At 41.9% G+C, this 26,693-nt stretch overlaps 1 protein-coding gene across 1 annotated transcript; it reads left to right on the top strand.

The window, feature by feature from the left end:
• The first annotated feature begins 1,074 nt into the window (after positions 1-1,074).
• On the top strand, positions 1,075-26,467 carry LOC142488169 (uncharacterized). Its single transcript, XM_075588541.1, has 4 exons — positions 1,075-1,370; positions 2,766-2,843; positions 3,209-4,056; positions 26,417-26,467. Exons 1-4 carry the CDS (start codon positions 1,094-1,096, stop codon positions 26,465-26,467), a joined length of 1,254 nt encoding a protein of 417 aa, XP_075444656.1. The 5' UTR covers positions 1,075-1,093.
• The last annotated feature ends 226 nt before the right edge of the window (positions 26,468-26,693 follow it).

The following is a 26,693-nucleotide window of genomic DNA, read 5'->3' as shown; positions in this document are numbered from 1 at the left end:
TGGGTGAGCTTTGTCCATTGTTGTTTTGTTTACATCTTTGTCTTGTTTTATATGTGGAAGTGTTTCGTGTGATTGCCTGTACATTTCTTGTCTGTTTTTTGTGAGTGCTGGAAGTATGCCCGCAAAGCGTGGGAAGAGTGATGCTGGTGGGAGTGGGAGTGCTACTCGTGGGAGTACGCGTCGGAGTGAACGTACTGTTCAGGGGAGTGATGTTGCTGAGAGTGAGAGTGGTGTTGCAGGGAGTGGGAGTGCTGGTGCTGCGAGTGGTGTTGCTGGGAGTGGGAGTGCTGTTGCTGGGAGTGGGAGTGCTGTTGCTGGGAGTGGGAGTGCTGTTGCTGGGAGTGGGAGTGCTGTTGCTGGGAGTGGGAGTGCTGTTGCTGAGAGTGGGAGTGCTGGTGCTGGGAGTGGGAGTGCTGTTGCTGGGAGTGGGAGTGCTGGTGCTAGGAGTGGGAGTGCTGGTGCTGGGAGTGCTGCTGGTGGCGCAGTTGCTGATGGGGTGGATGGTGGTGGCGTGCTTGCTGGTGGGCAGCTTTTGGAGGCTCTTCCATTGGAAGAAGGAGAGTCCAGTCAGCACCAGCCAAGCTCTGACCCTAAACCTGCTTGGAAGAAACGTGTGGAGAAGCCACGTAATCCTCGCTTCAATGACCAGGAAAATACAGCTCTTGTCACTGGCATTCTGGAGCACTATGACAGTATATATGGACATTTACTAGGTAAGTGTACATTTACATTTATTATTCAAATACATGTGATCCTAGGTCATCTGAGTTTTGTTCATATGCAAATATGGCTTCACAATATCTTTCTATGTTAATTAGTCTGGAAACACAGCTTTTTATCATGCCTTACAAGGACAACTAAACACAGGCGGTCAATTTGCCATAACTGCATACAATATGAATGCAACCTTGCTTACATGTATAGGTTTAGTAGTGAATGCTCATGTGCTTCACATATTACACATAAAACAGCATGTTTGCTATCTCTTGGAACAGCTAGCAGTGTAGGAAACTGGTGCTTATATTATTATTCATTTACCTCATATATTTTATATGTTTTTCAAGGGCGGACAAGTTCAGCAAGCAGAAAAGAAATGTGGGACACAATAGTCATTGGTGTCAATGCGTGTGGGAATCATGTGAGGGACAAACGGAATTGTCACAAGAGATTTGATGATATTAGGTCCAAATTGAAAAAGAAAATACAACACCAACGCGTGCATGCTACTGGCACTGGAGGTGGGCCCACACCACAACGTCTCATATTAAGTCCATTGGAGGAGCTGCTTCGGGCAAAATTACTTCCCGTCGTCGTGGAAGGCTTACCTGGTGACCGTGATATAGGAATTTACCCCTCACAATTTCCACCAGGTGAGAAATATTACTGTACTAGGCGTGTCGTTGCTTACAGTTATTTTGCATAGTTACACTGCTTTTTATACTGTCTTCACAATATAAGCATACCTGCATCTATATATGTATATGTCTGATTCTGTATACATATATATCTCAAAATAGACATATATGTTGTAGTCCTACTAAAAGCAGTAACTAATATAGCACGTGCCATTGCGTGCTCATTTACATGTGAATTCCCAAAATGCATTGCTGCAGTGGAAGCAATTTATGGTGGGCGAAGATGGGGAACAACAGGGTAGTACACATGTGTAACACATGTTAATGAGAAATTATTACTAGCTACAGGTACAGAACAGAAATATGTAGAATATTATTGTGTATTTTATTTATTTTACTCCGACAAACATGACATTACTGCCTATTTTAAGCATGCATCAAATATATTGCATGCAACGGCCTACAAACATCACTTGCACTAACACATCTATAGTTGTTAATGAAAAGGTCCATTTTTGATTTAAGTCATATACAGACAGCATAATGAGGCACACGTATCATATTTTATGTCATTGTTTTCATAACTTAAAAACTGCACACGACTATTTAGCTCATCTACCATTGTGTTAAAGCAGCTGCAATTAATATCTCATCACAGCATACACTTCAACAGAGGGGGTGGGGTTCAGCACACACACTAATTACAGCCTCATTTTAGGGGCAACTTAGTTCACACCATTTTCACCTGTTTCAAGTAATTGAAAGGTGTGGCTGATTAGGCTTTTTGGGGAAGGGAAAACCGTTCTTACAACCTCACTAGCACAACTGAAGTTAATCACACTCATTTGAAAGCTTCACTTTAGCTACTAAATGCCCCAACAACTCATTACTTATCAAACCGTACGTCACACATTAGTTCACTCATATCTATAGTTGAACTACTATCAACGACACATTATCACACACTGCATGTGTTGTCTTGTTTAGTCACAGCCACATTCATGTGTGCCACATCTTATATTAATGTACCACACATATCCTCTACCAAAAACAACACTTTTTGCAATATGACCACCTTCATGATAACCATTGTGAATGGTCATCTCATGATAGTTATGTACATTATGATACTGATATCACTACACAACATATGATTTTTATGTAAAAATTTAATGTATTTTTCCTCACGCATTACTGCAGAACCATAGTATGTTGTATGTTAGGGAACTCAAAACTTCTAAGTACACAGGCATGTACATTGTTATTACAACTATTTATGTTCACTTTCACACACACATTTTGGGTTAAGGAAATGATGCTGTTAGATACTCATAAATACAGAACATACAATAACTGTTTGTTCAATATTTACACATGTAAATGTAAAACTTATGTTATTGTTATATATAGTTGCCCCTGAAGGACATGTGTCACCTGAGACTGAACAAGTGTCTTCACCTGGGTCAGCCAGCTCAACACACCTAGAAGGTGAGTGTATCAGTTGGTGGCCATATAATATGTGCTCTTCTATATGTTATGTTGTCATGTTCATTATTTGTTTTGCACATCTTCTTTAAATAGGATTACTTAGTGTCAGTGAAAATGAAGTGTAAGGCAACATGTATTGTGTTAGTGATGTTAACTATCATGTAGGAGTTTTGATTTTACAGCAAGTTTTCATTCACTCATATTTCATACTGAGTCCAAACATTATTCTTAAGTCAAGGTAGTTTTTAATGTGAGGTTATAAAACGTATGGAAACATGTTAGTTGTTACTTATGACACAGTACAATTACATAGTAACACAGCAGAGATTAACATGCCATTTAATAATGTGTACATTTATTTGTAGAACATGATGAAGAGGATTATGATGATGATGATGATGACGCCACCGCCATACACACACAAATAGAAGCAAGTGACCATGAAGACGTTCCAATTGAAACTGTTTTACCGGCAAATCGTCCAGCAAATACGACATACGATGCAATTGTAGCTTCTGAGGGAAAAATTGTGGAAGCAGAAAATCGTCGCCATTCTGACTTCATGACAGTGCTGGAAAGGATGATTGCACTGCAGGAAGAAACAGTTTCACAATTGGCACATCTCCACAGAGTCTTCATTGAAGTGCCTAAACAGTTGCAAAAAATCAACACCTCATTCGAAGCATTAGTTGTTCAGCAAACACAAGCTAATTACTGGAGAATGACTAATGTACCACAATTCAAAACCTCCCAGCCAGGATCTGTTCATGCAGGTCAGTTTTCACCACATTCATCTGATATTCATTCACCAGGCCCAAATGTTACCGGTCAAGTAGCAGACATTGCTGTGCAGTTTCCTGATGACATCCTACCGCTGCCATCTGTACAAATTCAGCAGCAGACACCTACAAAGGAGCCCACAAAAACAAAACACAAGCAGTTACTACTGACCAGTTTTTGGTCAAAAACAACAAAAGACACACATGAAACAGACCAACCATCACTTGTGCAGTGTCTACCAACTTGCTCACAGTCACTACCCAAAAGCCCTGTAGGTGAGTCACTGGCCAAAAGCCCTGTAGGTGAATCGCTGCCCAAAAGCCCTGTAGGTGAATCACTGCCCAAAAGCCCTGTAGGTGAATCACTGCCCAAAAGCCCTGTAGGTGAATCACTGCCCAAAAGCCCTGTAGGTGAATCACTGCCCAAAAGCCCTGTAGGTGAATCACTGCCCAAAAGCCCTGTAGGTGAATCACTGCCCAAAAGCCCTGTAGGTGAGTCACTGGCCACAAGCCCTGCCCGTGAAGTGCCAGAGGCCAGTCAAAGTGGCTCTGTTGTGCCTAAAGTTGGTGGCAAAAGAAAAAGGAAAATTCAAGAGACAACAAGCAGGCCTGTTACTCGCTCGCAAAAGGAACAAAAAAAATAAATGTTATAATTCAGAAAATATGTCTTTGGCCTTGTTTTGTTGACTTCAGATTATCTAATTACTATTGTATGTATGCTGAAGACTGTGTTGTTTCCAAACTTTCAAGTATGTTCTTGTACACGTGAAGTTTTGGAAATGTGAACACTCCTAATTAATGAATAGTGTTATAAATATTTATGTTTTAATCGTCTGTTCAGTAATGGTCCACCAGGAGCCAGTTGCTAAGTTTAGAGAAGCTGCCATTGACTTAGCAGCAAAACATTGCATTTGGGTGGGTTAATTGATGTAATCATTGCATGTGCATATTATTTTCATGCAATTATAAAAGCACCTATTTAACTGCAAACATCTTTCTTGTACGTGTACAGCAGGATTTTGTGTTAAATATTACTTACCTTTGCTGGCCATTGTAATGTTGTCCTTTAATCATTTATGTGTTCTTGTTTCAAGAACATCTCTGAATTGATACTAATATATATGTAGTATGTATTGATATATGCACACACACACACACAGACACACACTGTGTGTGTGTGTGTGTGTGTATATATATAGTGCTATCTAAACTGGTATAGATGTATTTACAAAAAACATACACTTCATGCTTCCTTGTGAAAACACAGTATTTTTATAATACAGGCCTAATGTTTGACAACTATACTAAGTGTGAGCCTCTAACATTATTGGGCGCAAACAAATGTTTATTACTTAATTCACTCATGTTTATCACCATTTAAATAGGTTTCATACAAGGCCTACTTACTGCCATCAATATGTTGTGTGTACTCCAGCAATATTTAAAAAAAAAAAAAAAATATTACTTTTTATATATATATATATAATATATATATAAAAAAAAAAAAAAAAATAATATTTTTTTATATATAATATATATATATATATACATATACACATACACATACACATACACATACACACAATATACATATAGTACAATATACACTTTATATATATATATATTTATGAGATAGATATATTTATATATATATAGATACACACGTATTTAAACTCATGCAGACAGGGACTTAACCAGACTTTCAAATACACACAGAAATGTATGTGGGAAAAAAACATTTCTTTTTGCAGGTGTGTGTATTTACTGATATGGCTGTCTAAGCACTATTTTCACACAGTGGTCTTTGTTATTTTGCAAGAAAACTCAATGTTACTGAATGAAAAGTGTACTAATGTTTTCAAAAACGAGATAAAAAAAGGATACATGTTTGTCCCACATGCGGCTATCACTAACCACAAATGTTCAAGCAATTATAACTAGAAATCCAATTGGCGTTTGAAATAAGGAGTTACAGTTTATACTTTTGTTGACCTTGAAAAGGAAACACAGCAATTTGTTAGCCACTGAGCAGTTTCATTTTGATGAGCAAAGAACAGATACCTGCACACATCTTTTGTGCTACTCTGCAATGGCTGATGAATTGGTGACAATTATGAATCCGAATTTAGGTTATAAATACATGATTTTAGAAGCTATTTTATCAACTTGCGGACATCAAGCAAGCACACGCCAAATCTATGATTTGATTCGAGCAAAATATCCTTATTACCAAAACCGTCGGCATGCGCGCAATTTTAATTCATCAATAAGATTCACTTTATCAACAAATGACTTTTTTGAACGTGTGCAGGATAAGCTAGAACACAACTATGGTTTCTGGAAGATTGCCAAAGAAAAACATTTCACCGTGAAAGAAGGCACATATATTGTGGTTAAAGGCATATTTATTCCTAATGCCAATAGCAATGGATCCACTACTACTGTTCCGTGTGAATCGATAGCTGCTGCAATATCTGCACCCTCCATTCCTGAAACCCACATTGTACATGAACATAACTACTATGATTCTGTACCAAGCCTTTCAGCTGAAAATGCATTGGAATGGGTACCCGAAGAAATGAACATACCTCCCGACCAATTGTTTGAAGAAAGCAGTGGCGATTCCTATGAGCGCTTCATGGAGGAGATGTGTTTCATACTGGATTCAGCGTTTGGGTCAAGCGTGGATGAAAATGCCTTGCATTTCTGGAGTGACCAGTTGCAGGCAGACGAAGAGTTAATTCTAGAAGAATGGTAAATATAACAATCGTTATGCGTTGACTCTGCGTTTACATTTTTTTTTTTGTCTAACCACCATTTTCCCTTTCAATGCGTGGATACAGCGTAACATAGCAGACTGCATAACATGTAGCGATCACAAACAAATTGTTTCCGAATACAATATAGTAGAACCTGAAAGAGTAGTACACATTGCTGACGGAATAAATATACGTACTTTCCTATCACTTTAAACATATTAGCAAAATTTTACCATAACTCTAACACATACCTGTTTTGTTATCATGCTACATCTACAACATTTAAAAGCGGGTCCACCACGTATGACGTGGGACCCTTGTCATGGCCCAAGGCGTCCTTAAAAAGGATTACGGATGTAAGTCCCGCCCCCAAGCGACGTGCGCGCCTCAAAGCCTATTGGCTGTCATGTTTTGTTATAGTAACGGTAACTGCAGTGTGTCATACAGTGGGGGCGTACACTGGGCGTTAGCCGAATGTTAATTGAGTGGGAGGAGTGTTAGCGTGCGTTTCACGCTGGTTTAACATGACGTCACACGTATTGCATTTGCGCATTGTGTTATCGGCCGTCCTTTCTGTCCAAACACGTCTGTTTAAAAAGAATACAGATGTACTCGTTTAGAACGAATGTAGTTTCGTATTCATTGTATTTGAAATAAAGATTGTATGTTTAATCATATTTTCAACCTGTATTGAACGCACAACGTACGCTTTGTTTTGCGCATGCGCAAACAGTTAGTGCAGCCAAGCCTGAAGTGCGTGCGCACACTAAGATGTGCGCGCACATTTTTCAGTATACAGGCAACGTTCACATCATATACATAGTTATGCCTGCTACAAATTTAAGGAAACATTACATACTGATGTACACTTGTACTTCTAAAATATAAGTGAGTGACGTGTGTATGTACACAATCATATAGAGCTGTGTAACGCGTTGTCACGGATACATATATAGTAAGGTGCCATCTTTGACCATCATGTGTTTGCTGTATTTCAGAGATGTCGGGGAAGATACAATCGGATCAATGTATGATTTCAGAAGAGTCTACCTTTATATGAGATGATTGTGAGGAGGAGCCACCGACTACTATACTACATATGGAACTAATTTTATATTGCTTGCAGCGCTTATTAACAAACAATTAAAAATGTGATACACTTATGCCTATATTGCATAAGCACTTAATTAACATAATGATGTTGCAAAATAGTGCCTCATGAATTTTTATTGAGTGTTCTTTAATGACTACTATCATTTTATGGCATGGTGTGTTTTATATATAACAACCATTCCCACTCTGCTAACACATTTGTGTATTCTATTGTGTAATGGAACGTATGACTGTCGAAACTATGTAACAATAATAATAATAATAATAATAATAATAATAATTATAATATGAGCATGTTCATGTATAGCGCTGCTAGTTGTACACAGCGCTTTACAGACACATTTTTCAGGCTCAGGTCCCTGGCCCGTGGAACTTACAATTTATTTTTGGCCGCCTGAGGCACAGGGAGATAAAGTGATTTGGCCAAGATCACAAGGAGCCGACACCGGGAATTGAACCAGACTCCCCTGCTTCAAACTCTCAGTGCCAGTGTGTGTCTTTACTCACTGAGCCACTCCTTCTCCCAATGTAAAGGACACTTACAACCAACTAGCCCTTTATTGTTAAAAATCTCTTGTTACATGGGTATGTTGATAAAATGGTTTGGGACTGTAGCAATTAATGTTATTGGCCAGATGTTGTGGTCCCCTACAATGCATGATGTTCTGAATATGACATCAACATCATGTAATGAAGTACGTTTCTGTGTATATTTCATTAACCTAACTAACTATAGTTTACTGTGTTTATTAAACTTTCTAAAAATACATCGTATAGTCAATATGATGATATAAGCTACCATAATAAAGCTGGTGTTATCATTTGTCGGTGTTATACATGGATCCTACACAAATTGATTCAGACACAAACAGTTGTCTTAAAAAGTGTGTCTACACTGGCGACACACTTTATTCGAGCTTGGCTAGTCCCACGAATTCGGGTATACCCGGTTGTATTGAGGTTTGTGACTGTTTTCTGCCCGAGTGCATTGGGTTATTTTCCAAGCAGGGATTGAAGCATTTTATTCCCGCTGGCTGCAATACTGCACAGTATATATATATATACTGCATTACAATTCATGAATTTATGCCATCTGGTAGACACGCGAAGCATTGCAGCCTATTAAATCCTAATCATTATCATTTAACAGATCAGCCGCCCGTCAGCCAGGCATGAACCCAGGCTGGGAAGGCAAACGCAACGGGGCTTGTCAGAGGTGAGGAGCGGCGCATTCCAGGTATCTGCCAGGTACATACCGGGTATTTGCTCGAATAAAGTGTGTCGGTGCAGTATGCTAATGTGCACGTGATTGACGTTACAATTGTGAGAATACTTGATAATTATCATCATGATAATGATGAAGTGACGTGAATTATATAGCAAAAATATTACCAACATTGTCATATAGGTAAATTAGAAATGCTAAATGACAGTAACATTTGCAACAAAATAGTGTTTTCTGTTCACAGTTTTACACTTGGTACATGTAGGACACATCCACACACGTGTGACTTATACATACACATGTCACAAATTTAAATTCATGTTGACTATTAATTCCTAGCATTAAAAAACACCTACATTGCTAAATATAAGATGTAGTACGCATTGTTGTGATTACAGGCATTCATGCATGGAGTGTTATGATCAGTCAATTTCATCCGTGATGAATGAGCTCCCGTAAGTAAACAAATAAGTACAGTTATCCCCTTTTCTCCAAACAGCTCTATATTACATGAATGGAATTTATAAGGAAACATACATAAAATGTGATAAAATGTGAGTAATCATTTTCTAATACAATGCACATGAAAGCTCAAGAGTAGCTAAATGCATATACATGATACAGAAAGTACATGTATGTTACATTTGTCTTTAAAACAATATGTTGTGTTTTTACTTCAAATAATTATAGGAAGATTGAGGTAGGCACATCTTATGAGAGATGTCAGCAAATATACATACCATGATCAGTCATACTGGAGATATACCTATAATGCAAAGGAACAATATATAAATTGCAAACATTGACATGCCATCTTCAGTACCGTAAACAACACAGCAAAGTGTGTATTTGGTGTTAAATGTGCAACACCATGTATATTTAATCACATTCAAAATGTAAATGAGCCTGGTGTACACATCATATGGATGTACATGTTACACTGCACCAATAACATTGTATGTAAGCATACTAGAAGCATGAATGAGTATGGGCATAATATGTGTATTGTGTTAGCATAAGGAACAACACAATGCTAAAATATTAGTGCTTTGTTACCCCAGTTGTATTCACATACACACAACTAAAGTACAATTGAAGAGGGATTATATAACCTGTGCAACAATAACATACCGGTGCCACATCCCTTTGTGCACACAGCAGAGAAAAGAAAGGTGTGCAACCCATATTCATCTGTGTCCTAACAGAAGGTTATATAAAAAAACATTATTGTTAAGATAACATAATGTAAGTAAAAAAGTAGAACTTGGAACATATATGTTTTTACTTACAAGAAAAAAATGAATTGATGAGATTCTGGCGTGTCTGGCCACCACTGGCTGTTTGTTCATTTTCAGCAGCTACATGGGTGGGATGCTCGTCTACCAAAGGCTCAGCTAGGTCTGATTGTACATTGTGCCTGAGTGCAACATTGTGCAAAATGCAACAGGCAAGGATAATATCAGAGACTTTTTGAGGCTTGTATAGAAGAGCCCCACCAGTTCTGTCCAGACACCTAAATCTGGTCTTGAGTAGGCCAAATGTCCTCTCTATAACAGATCTTGTAGATATATGGGCTGCATTGTACCTCTCCTCTGCTTCAGTTTGAGGGTTTAGCACCGGAGTCAAGAGCCACGGCCTAATTCCGTATCCTGAGTCACCTATAATGAATGGAGCACACATAAGCTGACATTAGTGATCAAATTGTACAATGCCAACATTCCTAAATAAAAATGTGTTTTGTGTTATAACATGTAAATGTGTACTCACCCAGCAGCCAACCATGTTCAAAATGTCCCTCTTCGAACGCATGGAAGACTGAAGAGTTCCTCAGGATAGAGGAATCGTGACTGGAACCAGGGAATTTGGGTACCACATGCATTATCCTCATCGTCGCATCACATACCACCTGTACATTGAGTGAATGGTAGTGCTTCCGATTGCGGTACACATGCTCACTCTGACTAGGTGCAATCAAAGCAACATGTGTGCAATCGATTGCACCCAGCACACATGGTATCCCTGCTATATTATAAAAGCCAGTCCTGACTTCCAGCCACTCTGTCGCCTCTGTAGGAAAATGAATATAATTCCTAGCGCGTCTATTGAGTGCATAGAGAAACTGGGTCAAGGCCCGCGAGAATGTAGATTGCGAGACCCCGCCCACTATGCCCACAGTTGTCTGGTATGACGCGGAAGCAAGATAATGTAATGAGCACAGCATTTTAACAAGCCCAGGGACTGCACGACCTCTGGCTGTGAAAAAATCTAAATCTCCCCTTATCTCCTGATAAAGAGATAAGATTGCTGCTGAACTCAAACGATAGCGACTTACAATCTCCTCCTCACTCATCCCATCTAACAGGGTTCTCTCCCTGTACAGACGCGGACGAGGCACAACTTGTCTCCTCTGTCTTCTCCTCTGATCTCCTGTCCCTCTCCCTGTCCCTCGGCCTGTCCCTCTCCCTGTCCCTGTCGTATCCGCGTCACTGTCCCTGTCACTGTCCCTCGGTGTGTCCCTCCCTTGCCCTATATGATTGTCTTCATCATCAAGCATGTCATAGAAAAGAATGTTCCTCAGTCTCCTAAACAATCTCAACATTTTGAAATGAGTAGCTGTGAATGAGCAGGTAATGGGCGTCCTTTAAATAGGTATGTGATGATGTCAGGTGACATAGTAAAATGCAAGGTTTTACATTAACATAATAAAGTACTTGTGTGGCAAGCTGTGTGCAGTTGTTGTGTGTATTCTGCAGGGAATGATGATATTTGCCAATGATGTGACGTGATGCTTTGTTCAAACATTGCTTGCAAATAAATAGTTGCATGTGCAATGCATGTAAAACTTGTGAACGCAAGAGTCAGTCATGTAATGAGACAAAAAGGCTGAGATTGATGTGGGAAAAGTTTTGTGTAACATGTGTAATTAGCCATGTTATTGTGACATGTTGCCAACAATGAATAGTCGTGTGCATATGCATGCATTTCTGTAATGAGGATAGTTGCTATAGAATGAGTTTACAAGGTGTCCCAATGATGAATTACTGTACATGTGCGTATAAGTTAGGTTGAAGTGCTTGTAATGCAACGGTTATAATGTAAATATGCAATGTGATTGCGCGTCCAATAAGTGACGTCATGAAAATAGGGAGGACCAAACCTAGATGTAAACATGAGAATTTAGATGTACATGAAGGTTTAAAGATGCGTGACACATTACAAGCATTGTGTAATGTAAAGGAACATGAATATACGGTGTATGTGTGACATGTGTGACATGTGTAACATCATGTAAACAATTGTCGATCAATTCAGTAAAATGTGTGCTATGATGTGAGGTTCTCCTTTAAGAGTTGAGTATAGTATTTTCCCTTGCCACATCATCACATGATGAGTAATGTGACCCGCAAATGCTGAAAACATGTAAAAGTATAATGTTATGCAAATAATACACGTTAGCCGTGACACAATGCAGGGAATGCCCCCCACACTGTAATGCAAATGACGTTTGTATTGTGAGAAATGAAACGTAAACAGTACTATACTGTTATACGTCCCCGCTCCATTGACTCCATTGATGTACAGAAGATTTTTTTTTTCTAAGTGCCGTTCCGGCAGCCTTAGCGATCGTTCTCCCGTCCAAACTGCCAACTTTAGTTGGCGGGAGAAATTGGCCATAACATCTCAATTTCGTAGTGCCGATCAGCCCCGATAAGCTGATTTTTTTTGTTGAATCCAGCCGATTTAAAAAAGTGGCGATCAGTGGCGAAAACAGGCTTATCGGCAGCCGACTGGCCATAACAAAATAATCGGCTCCGAAACCTGGCGAAATCAAGCACTTATCGGCGCTTACTGAATCTCAAACCCAATTTTGGCTATAAAATGGTGATAATTCCCTTATCAACGCTTACTGCATGAGGCCCTTTGACTGTCCTATTGAGCTCCTTTCCGGTGCTACCTTACCCAAAAGCCGTTCTTACCCCCTATCCATACCCGAGACCAATGCCATGACCGAGTATATCCAGGATAATTTGAGGAAGGGTTTCATCCGCAATTCTTCATCTCCAGCTGGAGCTGGATTTTTTTTTGTTAAGAAAAAGGATGGTTCCTTGCGCCCCTGTATTGACTACAGAGGTCTTAACAAAATTACGATCAAGAACCGTTACCCCCTGCCACTTATCTCCGAACTCTTCGATCGTTTACAGGGGGCAACAATTTTTTCCAAACTTGATCTCCGCGGAGCCTATAACCTTGTCCGCATCCGTCAGGGCGACGAATAGAAGACCGCCTTTAACACCCGGGATGGGCATTATGAATACCTAGTCATGCCTTTCAGCCTGTGCAATGCCCCCGCGGTCTTCCAGGAGTTTGTCAACGAGATCTTCCGTGATCTCCTCGACAGCTTCGTTATCGTATACCTTGACGATATCCTTATTTTTTCCAAATCCCTCTCTGACCACATTCAACACACCAAATTAGTCCTGTCCCGCCTTCAGGAGAACAATCTCTATGCTAAGCTAAGAAATGTTCTTTTCATCTTTCTTCCATTCCCTTTCTTGGATATATCATTTCTAGCACTGGCTTCTCTATGGACCCAGTCAAACTCAAGGCTGTCTTAGAATGGCCACAACCCACTTCCCTGAAAGCCATACAGCGATTCTTGGGATTTGCGAATTACTATTGTAAATACATCAAGAATTTTTCTTCTACCATGGCTCCCATTACTGCCCTTACCAAGAAGGGAGCTAACACAGCAGTCTGGTCTCCTGTAGCTCTCCAAGCTTTCGACTCCCTCAAAAAATCTTTCGCTTCTGCTCCTATTTTGCGTCACCCTGACCCCGGGCTTCCCTTTACCCTAGAGGTAGACGCATCTACCTGCCATTCTCTCTCAGAGACAATCCCCACAGGCCAAACTTCATCCCTGTGGGTTCTTTTAAAAAAAAAAAAGCTGTGTGTGCTGTGAAATTGACTTATAACGCGCGTGCTCGGCACACGTGTCAGTCAGTGTATGTGTCAGTCAGTGTGTCAGTCAGAGAGTATGTATCTGTGTTTGTTTGTGTGTGTGTCAGTCAGTGTATGTATCTGTAACAGTCAGTGTATGTATCTGTACCGGTCAGTGTGTGTATGTGTGTCCGTCAGTGTGTGCATGTGTGTCAGTGTGTGCATGTGTGTCAGTGTGTGCATGTGTGTCAGTCAATGTGTGTGTGTGTGTGTGTGTGTGTGTGTGTGTGTGTGTGTGTCAGTGTATGTCTCTCTCTCTCTGTGTTGTGTGAATGTCTCTCTGTGTCGGTCAGTGTGTGTATGTGTGTCAGTCAGTGTGTGTATGTGTGTCAGTCAGTGTGTGTATGTGTGTCAGTCAGTGTGTGTATGTGTGTCAGTCAGTGTGTGTATGTGTGTCAGTCAGTGAGCGTATGTGTGTCAGTCAGTGTGCGTGCGTATGTGTGTCAGTCAGTGTGCGTGCGTATGTGTGACAGTCAGTGTGCGTGTACGTGCGTCAAAGTGTGCGTGCGTCAAAGTGTGCATGCGTCAGTGTGTGTGTATGTGTTTTTTGGCAGCAGTACCAGCATCATGAATGTTGAGCGGGTGGGGGAGCTCACAGTGGGGGCGAAGGAATAGGCACATCATTCAGGGGCGGTGTTCGGTACATCACTGGGGTGTGCGTGCGTGCGTTAGTGTGTGTCAGAGTGTGTGCGTGTCAGAGTGTGCACGTGCGTGCGTCAGAGTGTGTGTGCGTGTGTCAGAGTGTGTGTGCGTGCGTCAGAGTATATGCGTGCGTCAGTGTGTGTGCGTGCGTGCGTCAGAGTGTGTGCGCGTGCGTCAGAGTGTGTGCGTGTGTCAGAGTAAGTGTGTGTGTGTGAGTCAGTCAGTGTGTGTGTGTGCGTCAGTCAGTGTGTGTGTGTGCGTCAGAGTAAGTGTGTGTGTGTGTGTCAGTCAGTGTGTGTGTGTGTCAGTGTGTGTATGTGTCAGTCAATGTGTGTATGTGTGTGTGTATGTCAGTGTGTGTGTGTCTGTCAGTGTGTGTGTATCTCTCTGTGTGTACACACCGTATGTCTCTCTGTCTGTGTCCTGCCCCCTCTCTCCTGACTCCCCACCCCCCCCCCCCCCGGCAGAGCTGCGGACCCTGGGGGCTCAGTCTGAGTCTTCTGAGCAGATACAGAAAAGGTGAAGGGAAACACAAAATGGATGTGCCCCCTAAAAGAATTCACTTAAATGCACACCATAACAGTGTAAAAATTAGCTTTTAATAAATTTACTTAAAACATATATTACCAAAGTAATGTGTAATGTGAATTAAAAATATATTAAATCAACGCTATCGGGCTACCGTGTCGTCTGTTATAAGTACATACTATCCCAGTTAACCACTTGATAATGGTGGGATAAGAGGACACAGGTTGCTAGGTGTCAGGGTGTTAACCCCTCTGGAGCAACGGTGAGACCCAATAATGAAAGTGTATAAATGTACACAAGTGAGTGGCCAATGGGTTAAATGTCCAGCTTCTGAGCAGATACCCCCCCACCCCCCGGCGGCACGCTCAAGCTCCCCCCTTCCCCATCCCCCGGCGGCACGCTCAAGCTCCCCCCTTCCCCACAACCCGGCGGCGCGCTCAGACTCCCCCCATCCCCACCCCCCAGCGGCGCGCTCAAACCCCCCCATTCCCAGGCTGTTAGGAGCGGCGCCGGCGCCAGCCTCCCTCCTCCTGTCCATCGGCATGGCAGCGGGCAGGGAACGGCGCTGCTGCCAGCCACTTCTGCGCATGCGTGGCGCGCGGCGTGGCAGCGGGCGGGGAACGGTGCCGCTGCCAGCCGCTTCTGCGCATGCGTGGCACGCGGCATGGCAGCGGGCGGCGGAACAGCGGCAGTTAGGAGCGGCGGCTATCGCCACCGCATGTGAGCAACCTGGGTGTGTGGGAGGGTGAGGGGTGCGGCGGCGATTAGGAGCGGCGCCGGCGGCTATCGCCGCCGCCGCCGCCACATGTGGCGGGACGTGTGAGTGGAGCGGCGTCCATTACGTGACGTCACTTCCGTTTCACATTTCGCCCCTTATCTATCCAGTTTTATCCCATCAGAGGTGCCACTAAAGAAGTTTCACTTCAAAAATTCTTCGGCAGAACAGAACTATGACGTCGGAAACAGAGAGCTCTTGGCTATTAAACTCACCCTTCAGGAATGGAGACATCTTCTGGAGGGAACGGAGACCCCCATTTCAATCTTTACTGATCATAAAAACTTACTTTACATTGAGAGTGCACGTCGCCTTGGGGCGCGTCAGGCTCGATGGTCTCTTTTTTTTCCGAGATTTAATTATCTCATATCTTACATTCCTGGTTCAAAGAATCAAAAGACAGACGCACTTTTACGTCAATTCCTATTTGAGGACAATTCTGAAGTTATCTCCGAAACAATCTTACCCTCCAAATATATTGTTTCGGCCAACTCTTTTGATATCCTGGAGGGGCCTTAAGGTGCCGGTCGGCCGTCTGTATGCAGCTCCACGCTTCCTTAAGAAGATTCTTGAGTGGGGTCATTCTTCTAGGTCAGCCGGTCATCCAGGCATTAGCAGGACTTCTGACCTCATTGGTCGTACCTTTTGGTGGCCAACCATGTTGCAGGACATTTCAGAGTACGTAAAAACTTGTCCAATCTGCGCCCAGGTTAAGACCGCTCGTAAAAATCCGTACGGTCTTCTACAACCCCTCCCTATACCAGAACGCCCATGGAGTCATCTGTCCATGGACTTTGTGGTGGAACTTCCAAACTCTAAAGGGATGAATACCATTTTGGTTGTCGTGGATCGTTTTTCCAAGCAGGCCCATTTCATTCCTCTCAAAGGCCTACCCTGGCAGACATTTTTGTTAAGGAAATATTCCGCATTCACGGATTTCCTCTTTCCATCGTATCCGATCGAGGTACACAATTTGTCTCAAAATTTTGGCGAGCTTTCGCTCGCAGGATGGATATCACCCTCCATTAGACTGAAGACTCCAAGCCACAAGTGGCTCCCAGGTTCTTGGGTCCATTCTCAGTAATAGAACGGATCAATCCTGTGGCATATCGTCTAGAACTTCCTCCATCCATGGAGATACCCTCCGTGTTCCAAGTGTCACTGCTGAAACCTGTGTCCCAGAGTCCACGGTTCCATAGGACACCGATTGACCCTAAACCAGTCATAGTTCAGGGGCAGGAAGAGTTCGAAATTCAGTCTATTCTGGATTCCAGGAGGACGAGGGGTTCGGTACAATACCTGGTTCACTGGAAGGGCTTTGGTCCAGAGGAACGATCTTGGGTACCCTACCATCAAATACATGCCCCCAGACTGCTGAGACTCTTTCACTCCAAATTTCCCCAAAAGCCATATTGGAGTCGTCCTGAGGCCGCTCCTCAAGGGGGGGGTACTGTAAGGTCCGGGGGAACACCTCTCTCTAAAGGGGTTCCCCCCGCGACTTTACTTACCTCCGCTCCAGCTCTGCCTCCTCGCCGCCGCGGGCGGGCGGGCGGGATCTTCCTTCTCCTCCGCTTCCCTCGGCGGCTACTGATCTCGCGCATGCGCGCGCACGGCCGAGGACCTTTACGTCCTCCCTCAGGAGGAGTTCCCGCCACCAGCTGAGGCCGTGCGCGCCTCTCCCGCGCAGCGCACACACCTGATGCGCGTGCACCGCTCACAAGCTGCACATCTAGCGCAGCTGTGGTAAGTTCCTCCCTACCAATCCCTATGTTCCCTGGGGCTGCTCCCTCGTTACTCCCCCTCTCCCTATTGGTCCTCCCTCCTACTTATACCTTGCTCAGCCATTCATTCTTTGGCTGAGCATAGCTTTGTATGACCTGTGTTAACCACGGTCGTGCCTGCCTCAGTTCCTGACTATTTGTCTCCTTAGTGATCCCTTGTGTACCGAACCGGCCTGGCTGTGGACCCGCTCTGGACTTCTACCCTTGGTTTGTATCCTGACCTCCTGGACTCCCCGACCCCTTTACCTCGGCTTGCGGATTCCGACCTACCTCCCGGCTCTGGACCCCAGGCTCTCGGTACCACCTATCTTCTGGAACCTCCCTTCTCGTCTGGCGAGTATCTTACTTTATCTTATACTCCCAGACTTTTCCACTTTCCAGGCGTGTCCCCGTAGCTGTGGGTGCAGTTTGTTACCCATCTCACCTCAGTTTCGGGGTCCCTCCTTGTCCGTGGTGAGCACAGCATAACAAATACACAGTACAGTGCCTAAATATATATATATACAGTATATATATATAAGTATCTTTTGAATAAAATGGTCTTTTAGTTTAACTCTTTGGCCAAAGTGTTGTAAGCCCTTGAGCCACTCCAAGGCAGATCACGTCTCAAGGGTCCTAACACTAATATAAATTCTTAATAACCTGTACATTAGCAGGAAGAATGATTTATAATAAATCTGTCAAAATGAGTTGCATAGTTCTAAGCCTGAATAATACCAGGAAAAGCACTCTGTATTAGATTTGTCGCAATCTAGAAAGACATCCTTGCAAAAAAGCCATGGAGTTTACAGAAATGGCATCCTCCATTTCCTCCATGCTGAGGAAAAATACGGAGCTGGGGGAACGCTCCTGTTTGCCCCCAGTCACGTGACAGGCAGCCTCGACTAATGTTTTTTTTTCTTGCAGTGGCTTTTTTTGGGAGGCTTGCAAACCCACTAGAAGTTACCAGGTGGCAAGCCTCCAGAAGAACAAAAGAATACACCTTGTTCTTATGAGTTGAGAGGCCTCCTAGTGTACGCTCAAAGCATTTCTAAACTGGAACACCCCCAGGTTTATATATTTAAGAATAAAAAGGGGGAGGAGAATGTGGCATTGTCCAGTTATATCAATAAGAAAGCTACCAGAATATTATTTTTAATTCACTCTTTTGTATAAATTAACTTAATGGCAAAGGCATCTACTTGAATTGAGAAATAAATGTAAAAATCAAGCTTTGGGAAGAAGTCCTGACTTCCGTATTGATTTGCTAAAAGAAAGCAACAAAGGAAGCCGAGCAGAAACTTTAATAAGACTTTGTTTAAAAAACAAAACAAAACACATATTACTTTTCTAGTAATGAATGCAGATTGGATCAGGAGCTGATTATGGTGACTCTATCCTGGATTATGTGTGCTTGTGTTAAATCTTTAACAGGCTTGCTATCTGTTTCTCATATCATGATACTGTACCTTGTGAAACATAAGCCTGTGATGCAACACAAAAAGCCATTGTTTAGCAGAGCTGTTCTGTTATCTTTCTAGCAATAAACGTTCAGGCAGAAACTTATTTTGATACAGTATCATTTTTTTAATGATATTTGAACCTTGAAAACAAAAAGCACAGCTCTCTGTCTAGTTCAAATAAACAATAAAATGGCAACTCACTGAAAATTTTGAGGTCAATAGTGTTTTAAAAACTAGCATTCTAAAAAGTTTCACAAGGAACGGGAGCCCTGGTACACAAGGGGGAGTCTATGAATGGGTTTAGGTACAGAGATGCAATCCCTTTTAGAGATTCGATCAGTGTGTGTAGTGTACATCGTTGTTGTTGATGCCTGATAATATATTTTATAATATTGTTGAAAAAGTTGTGGTTCTTTCCCCCTCCCCCCCTTCCTTTTATTTTCTGTATCGTTCCCATGTTTTTGTAAAATACTAATAAAAAATAGCATTTGTAACACTGAGCGATTTCTTATTGTCATGAACAGCAGCAACAAAAGTAGGAAACAAAAGTAGGAGACAAAGTGTCATTGTGACGAGATGTTTTTCAGTCTGTAGTTTTTTTCTTGTCACATTATTATATTTTTCCATAACAGTTTGATTTATTTTTCAAGAGATGTCAGACATTTTTACATTACATAAAAAAATTATACATAGACAATCTTAATAGATCTTATGTTAAGATATACCTACATGAGCTTACATTACAATACAAGGCAAAAAATAGACATACACATAGATGCCTATTAATATAACTTGGTGCAAATATTATTCTTTCTCTTGAGTTTGAGAGTATATAACTCAGCTATTTTAAGTTTGAACTATGTATCTATATGTGTGCTTTAACTACATTCACAGATTGCTTTCTCTTACTGCTATTTTCTTAAGCTCTTCAAGATGACCCATTCTGTGCCTTTGAAAATGTTTAAACCAAATAGGTTTTCCACTTCCTGAATAATTTTTTTGGAGCCCTTTTCTATATCTGAGTATGTGTCTCTTTTATCAAAATGCATTAACAATAGTTGTCTTTGTATGTCTCATATTTTAACTGTTTATTTTGAAAATGTTCATAAATTGTAAAGGTGAATGGGGAAGGATAAAAAGTAATAGGGATGAGGAAAGGAAGAATAAAGGGAACACGGTACAATTCATATACATTTCTTTCTATTTGACCATAAATGTACAATTCAGATCAAATACATTTTTATATTTACATAATCAAATTCTGATATATTGCAAAGATTCCCAGGTGAGCCAAATCTCACAGAATTGATCAAACGATCCATGTAACAGTGAGACTTTCCATAAGATTAACTTCTTTTGACTTTTGTAAAATCATAGTTATTGGTGGAGGTTCTTCCTTTTTCCAGAAGTTAGCAATAATACATCTGGTGGCCAATAATGTGTATGAAGCCAATAGTTGGGAACGTTTAGGTATGTTTTAGGATTTTTTAAAAATAATGCTGCAAATGAATCTCTTGGAATTGTTTGATGGGTTAGTTCTTTGATCAAATCAAAGATCTGGAACCAAGTGAAAGGAAAATGGTGGGGAATATTATGTATTTTAATCAATAGATTGGGTTTATGACAGGCCAAGAACCTTCCTGGGTCTGTGCTGATCTACAAAGAGGGCTTCATTGGGGGGTGGGGGAGCATCACTAAAAGTGAAGTACAGTACCGACACACTTTATTCTCGCTCGGCTAGTCCCGTGATCGTTTTCTGCCGTAGTGCATTGCGTTATTTTCCCGGCAGGGATTTAAGCATTTTATTCCGGCTGGCTGAAATACTGCAATGCCGTGTAAATACACATGGGGGCGCTTGCGAGCTGTTCTCTTTGAAGCCGTCCCCTATAATGAATTGTAATGCAGTATATATACTGTATATATATATACTGCATAACAACAAACCCTATAAGCCCTAACATACAGTACTGTACACATACAGTACTGTATATGCACATACATAAATGATACTACTGTATGGGCGGCGGGGGCGAGATGTGTTTGCAGCAGAGAGAGATCCGCTGCTCTCTCTCTGCGCAAACATCCGCACATTAAAAATTATTTTAAATACATTTTTATTGATAGTGTAGATGTGCAGGGGGTCTCCGGAGCTGAACCGCATTGGTTTCAGGTCTGGGGACCCCCTGCTCCCCGAGATACAGCCCCCTTTAGGGGGTGCCGGTATCCCTCTGCTTGGTTAAAAGGGCCCGACCACGTGATCGCGGGCTGTAAACCAAGCAGAGCAGAGGGATACCGGCACCCCCTAAAGGGGCCTGTATCTCGGGGAGCAGGGGGTCCCCAGACATGAAACCAGTGCGGTTCTGCTCTGGAGACCCTCTGCACATGTACAGTATCAATAAAACACATACAGTATACAGTATAAATAAACACTCGTTCTTTACCTTAGCGGCTATGCGCTATGGTAAAGAAGCAGCATTTCTGTATTTTAATAATATTGTACAGTGAGCAGGGGGTTCCCTGAGCCAGAAATTAATGCTCAGGGACCCCCCTGCTTCTGCTCAATATTATTAAAAATACAGAAATGCTGCTTCATTACATGGGTTAGTTCTTCGATCAAATCCAAGATCTGGAACCAAGTGAAAGGAAAATGGTGGGGAATATTATGTATTTTAATCAATAGATTGGGTTTATGATAGGCCAAGAACCTTCCTGGGTCTGTGCTGATCTACAAAGAGGGCTCATTGGGGGGTGGGGGGGCATCACTAAAAGTGAAGTATATGTTGTTTAGAGGGCCATATACGATGGCCAGATACAATGCTGTCAGCCTCAAAGGAAACAAACATTCCTGAGATACTCGTATGCATCACAGAAACGGGTAACACAAAGGTCATGCCTTATTTAGAGGACTTTATTAAAAATGAGAACATCATGTGACGTCATCTACTCTGCATAATAGGAGGTACATATGTCACCATGGCGATTATACAAATCAAACCGTACCACACACTACATGGGTAAGAGGTGCCAAGGTCAGATATCCATTGTAACTCAAAATTTAGGAGCAAGACGGTCAAAATTAGTCTTGTTACATCCGTCATAATCGCCTGAGTCTATTGATATGACTCACATGTCTAAGTGTTAGAGAAAGGAAGCTTTGAGTGTATTTATATAATAAGGCGATAAATGAAAGTATTTTTTAAGAGTTTTTTTTTCTCTGTCGTAAAACTGTCAACCTGCGGTAGCAGCTAATTTACGACAGGGATCAGCTTATGTTGTTTCAATGGGGGGAAAAATAGTACATAAGTCTTAGCCATGTATTATGAAAATCAGAACTCAACAGAAGCGTGTTTGGGATCAAATATGTGAATTTTCATATTTCTATGCCAGTGACTTCTCTGGGGGGAAACCTATCACACATGGTAAAGTACTGTATAGGGATTTATGTTTTATCCTGTTATTTTAAGAAACTGTTCTGCATTTATTGTAACTGTATGTTCATGTAATCCCTTTTCTGTAATCCAAGAACTGTATATATATATATATATATATATATATATATATATATATATATATATATATATATATATATATTGTAACAACAGAGAAAGCAACCTTATAAAAAGCACACGGGCATACAAAACAAGTGTAAACAAGGATTTTATTAAAGTAATTTGTAGTGTGTCTACAGGTTCCACAAGTTTGCTTCAATAGAGCTCCTTGTGTCTTTTGAATTTGGTGTCAGAATTGGCTCTATTGTTAGACCCTTGCCTCAAGGTACATACTGTATACATGGTAGATGTGAGTCCCCCTCCTCTTTTAAATTTCATCCCTTGTTTTTAACTCACTTTAATAAAATCCTTGTTTACACTTGTTTGGTATGCCCGTGTGCTTTTTATAAGGTTGCTTTCTCTGTTGTTACAATATTATTTCAACCTTTAGCACCACTGTCTAGTATTATTTATACTACACATTGACAGTTTTGTGGACACCAGTGACTTATTGTGTTGAGCGGTATTTCTGTGTGTATCAATATATATATATATATATATATATATATATATATATATATATATATATATATATATATATCAACTGTAAATATTACTGTATGTTCATTTGCATGTCTTAGACAGGTCTGCAACCCTATCTTTCCCCATTATCGCCCAGCATACAGCGCTTCCACTGCAGCAAGGGATTCTGGGAAATGACATGCAAATGAGCACACAGTGCCACCTTTTGTCTCAAGCTCGTATTACACAAGCAAATCCTCAAGCCAATGCATACTGTTTTAAACACAGCTTTTAGACAGAGGCTGGGATGAGATGCAAAGCCAGTAAACCCACTCACAGACATGTTTCAACCTTGATGGGTATCATCAGTGTAAGGTTGGTTGTACTGGTTAAGCTGGTTTGAGACTAGACTAGGTATTCACAACAATTATTAAGGTTATGGTGGGTAAAAAAAGTGACAAAAACCCTCCACAGTAAAGCATAAAGCAACTGTAAATATTACTGTATGTTCATTTGCATGTCTGCAACCCTATCTTTCCCCATTATCGCCCAGCATACATATATTTAATATATATTAAAACATTATTTAATAAGTTATGCTTTGGGGCTCTGAATGAACTGTTGCACACTCTGAAGAGAGTAATTTACATTTTCGGACACATATTGCTACAACAGATTTTTGTGTGTAAGTACATCATTGTATCTATAAAAAACACGGACCTGAGACCCTGGCAGATATATATTAATTACATATTTTACACATTTCTTTGGTGGTGGTGGCGCTTAGAGATGATTGCAATTGAGTAAGAGGTTAATATTAACTCATTGAAAGTACCCTGCACAGGAGAAAGGTGAGTCGGCTAGAGTAGCCGTGTGTACTAACCCTGGTTGCAGATCTAAGTCACGTGGTCACTTGTGTGCGGTTCATAACAGATAGTATATGGGGACGGATTGAGGGGAGATATTGTTCATTTGAGGGACCTTTGCAAAGGTGAAAAGTGGGCAAGCTTGCGAGCCGTGTATTAAACCTTGTCCCATATGCAGGTCACGTGCTCACATTTGTGACACCAGGTTTGGGAAATTTTGAGACAAGACCACCAGATATGAGACAATTGTACCAACTTCACCACATCCTCTCCAACATCTATTGGCATATTGTGGATATATTTTATGTAATCTATCTTGCACTAGGTACCAATGGAGTAGAATTTTATATCCATTCTCTTTTATATTAGTACAAATACATTTTTTTGAGGTGTTGGTGCATATCACTTCTGTAAGCGACATGTACAGAGGTGCAACTAAGGAGACATATTTGGGGGAAATAAACCATGTCTTTCATTCAGATCGTAGCTTTAAGCAAAACAGTTTAAGGTGCTTTGCCGCAACTCACCCCGCCACGGGAACCTGTTGCCGCTAGCCACTTTGCCGCTAATATAAGTGCTAAATGCCCTATCCTAAGCCCTTACTCTAAACCCTCCTACCCTAACTGCTAAAACCCCATAAATTAACACCATACCCTAATCACTAAAACTCCTTAAATTAACCCCCTACCCTAAACAGTAATAAAACTTACCTTAGAAGCGGCCGGCGGTGGGGATTCCAGCGGCAAATCGGCTGCGGTGGGGGTCCGTCTGTGGCCGAACACCGGCGATTAATTGGTTGCGGCGAAATAGCCGCGACCAAATGTCGCATTCCATGCGTTAAGGGCTGTTGCTATTCTGTGAATGAGGCTCACATAGTAGATTTAGGCTCACATTTAAGTGGTGCTATTCCATAAATCACATTGTGGTGCCGAATGACACCTTTACTTGAAGGTGTCTTATTGAATAGCACCACTTATATGGGCCACTGCGTCATTTACAAACCCCTTAATTTGGCTCAACACTGCCTAATAAAAATGGCCCTTCATCAATATCAATATGCTATAGCCAAGAATGAATCTCTAAGGCCGAGATTATAGTGCGCGCGACGGCGACGCATCCGGGTGACGTCACCCGTCGCCGCTAGCGAAAGTTTGAATTCTCTTTGTGGCGATGTCGCGGGCGACCAGGTCATTGATTGGTTCAAAGGCTGTCACATGTGGCGACAGCCTCTGAAAAATCAAATCTGACCGGCTTCTAAATTTCGCGACACAATACATTTGTTTGCGGGCGACAACGCCTCGCTGGCACTATAAGCGCAGCCTAATATTTTCAATGCACACATATTGATGTGCATACAAGTGAGGGTCTATTTATGATAGAATTGGGGGAGAGAGAGAGAGAGAGACAGAGAGAGAGACAGAGAGAGAGAGAGAGAGACACACACACACAGAGAGAGAGAGAGAGAGAGAGAGAGAGACACACACAGAGAGAGAGACACAGAGAGAGACACACACAGAGAGAGAGAGACACACACAGAGAGAGAGACACACACAGAGAGAGACACACAGAGAGAGAGAGACACACACAGAGAGAGACAGAGAGACAGAGAGAGAGACACATACACACAGAGAGAGAGAGACACACACAGAGAGAGAGAGACACACACAGAGAGAGAGACACACAGAGAGAGAGACACACAGAGAGAGAGAGAGACACAGAGAGAGAGAGAGACACACACAGTGAGAGAGAGACAGAGAGACACACAGAGAGAGAGACACACACAGAGAGAGAGACACAGAGAGAGAGAAAGACACAGACAGAGAGAGAGAGAGAGAGAGAGACAAACAGAGCCTGAGACTCCCGGCTTGAAAACTCAAGTAAAACTGGAGCGAATGCCGAAACGTGTTGTGAAGGGCACATGGAGCCCTCTGACCAAACTAATTGTTTCTTGCCTCATATGCCTTCTGCTCTTCATGTGTTACTGAAACAGAAAGGCAGTGCAGAGGCAGAAGACGCAAGAGGTAGGCACGGATGGCACATAAGACCGTGCCTATAGTGCCGTCGTTGGCGACGGTGACACGGCGGGTGACATCACCCGTCGCCATCGCCACCAGCGAAAGTTATGTTTCGCCGGGCGGCGAGGCGCGGGATTCCGGCAATTTGATGTGTTCAAGGGCCGTCACGTGACACCCCTTGACAAATGAAATTTTGCCGGCTTCAGATTTTTGCGACGGCTGTGTCGCTCCGTCGCTTGTCGCCGTCGCGCGCACTATAAGCACACGCGGCGGCAATGTATTTGTTTTTGGGCGACGTCGCGTCGCCGGCACTGTAAGCGCGGCCCAAGACAGCAAATGCAAGGGCACGACAGATGAAAATGCTGCACTGGAGACAGGATTTGAACTGCATTAAAAAAAAAAAGAAAAAAGGAAGATAGAAGGGGAGATAGGATTGGCAGAAGAGAAGAGCATGGAAATAGCAGAAGGTGGTGTGAGAGGGACACAGGAGATGAAGGCAGCATCAAGGTGGAGAGATAGAAAAACAGTACAGGACAATAAAACGAAGAACAGAAGAATATTTAACTTGCGTGCAATCTGCCCACACTACTTATCACCCAATAAAATACTAGGTGACTTCATTTATGTTACCCTTTCCAAGGAGGACTATAAAACGACCAAGGACATTGCCAAAGGTCTGATAAGGAAGTAGCACAGAAAACAGAAAAAGGCACACAAAGCATGAGAGTGAGTGAAACTGCAAGAAAGCAAAGCAAAGCAAAGCAAAAGACATTCATACCAAAAGACAGAGGGATGGGGGGTCCCCTCTTAACATTATATCTTAACATTCCATAGTTACCCTTGCCAATGGCTATTTAGGTGCAGAAATAATAAAGGAATGTTAAGGCAGTGAAACATATTTGGAAAACTACCATTTC

Source organism: Ascaphus truei, chromosome 2, assembly GCF_040206685.1.
Source record: "Ascaphus truei isolate aAscTru1 chromosome 2, aAscTru1.hap1, whole genome shotgun sequence".
Classification (NCBI taxonomy): domain Eukaryota; kingdom Metazoa; phylum Chordata; class Amphibia; order Anura; family Ascaphidae; genus Ascaphus; species Ascaphus truei.
Note: the sequence above shows the minus strand (reverse complement) of the source record. Positions and strands in the feature narration are given on the sequence as shown.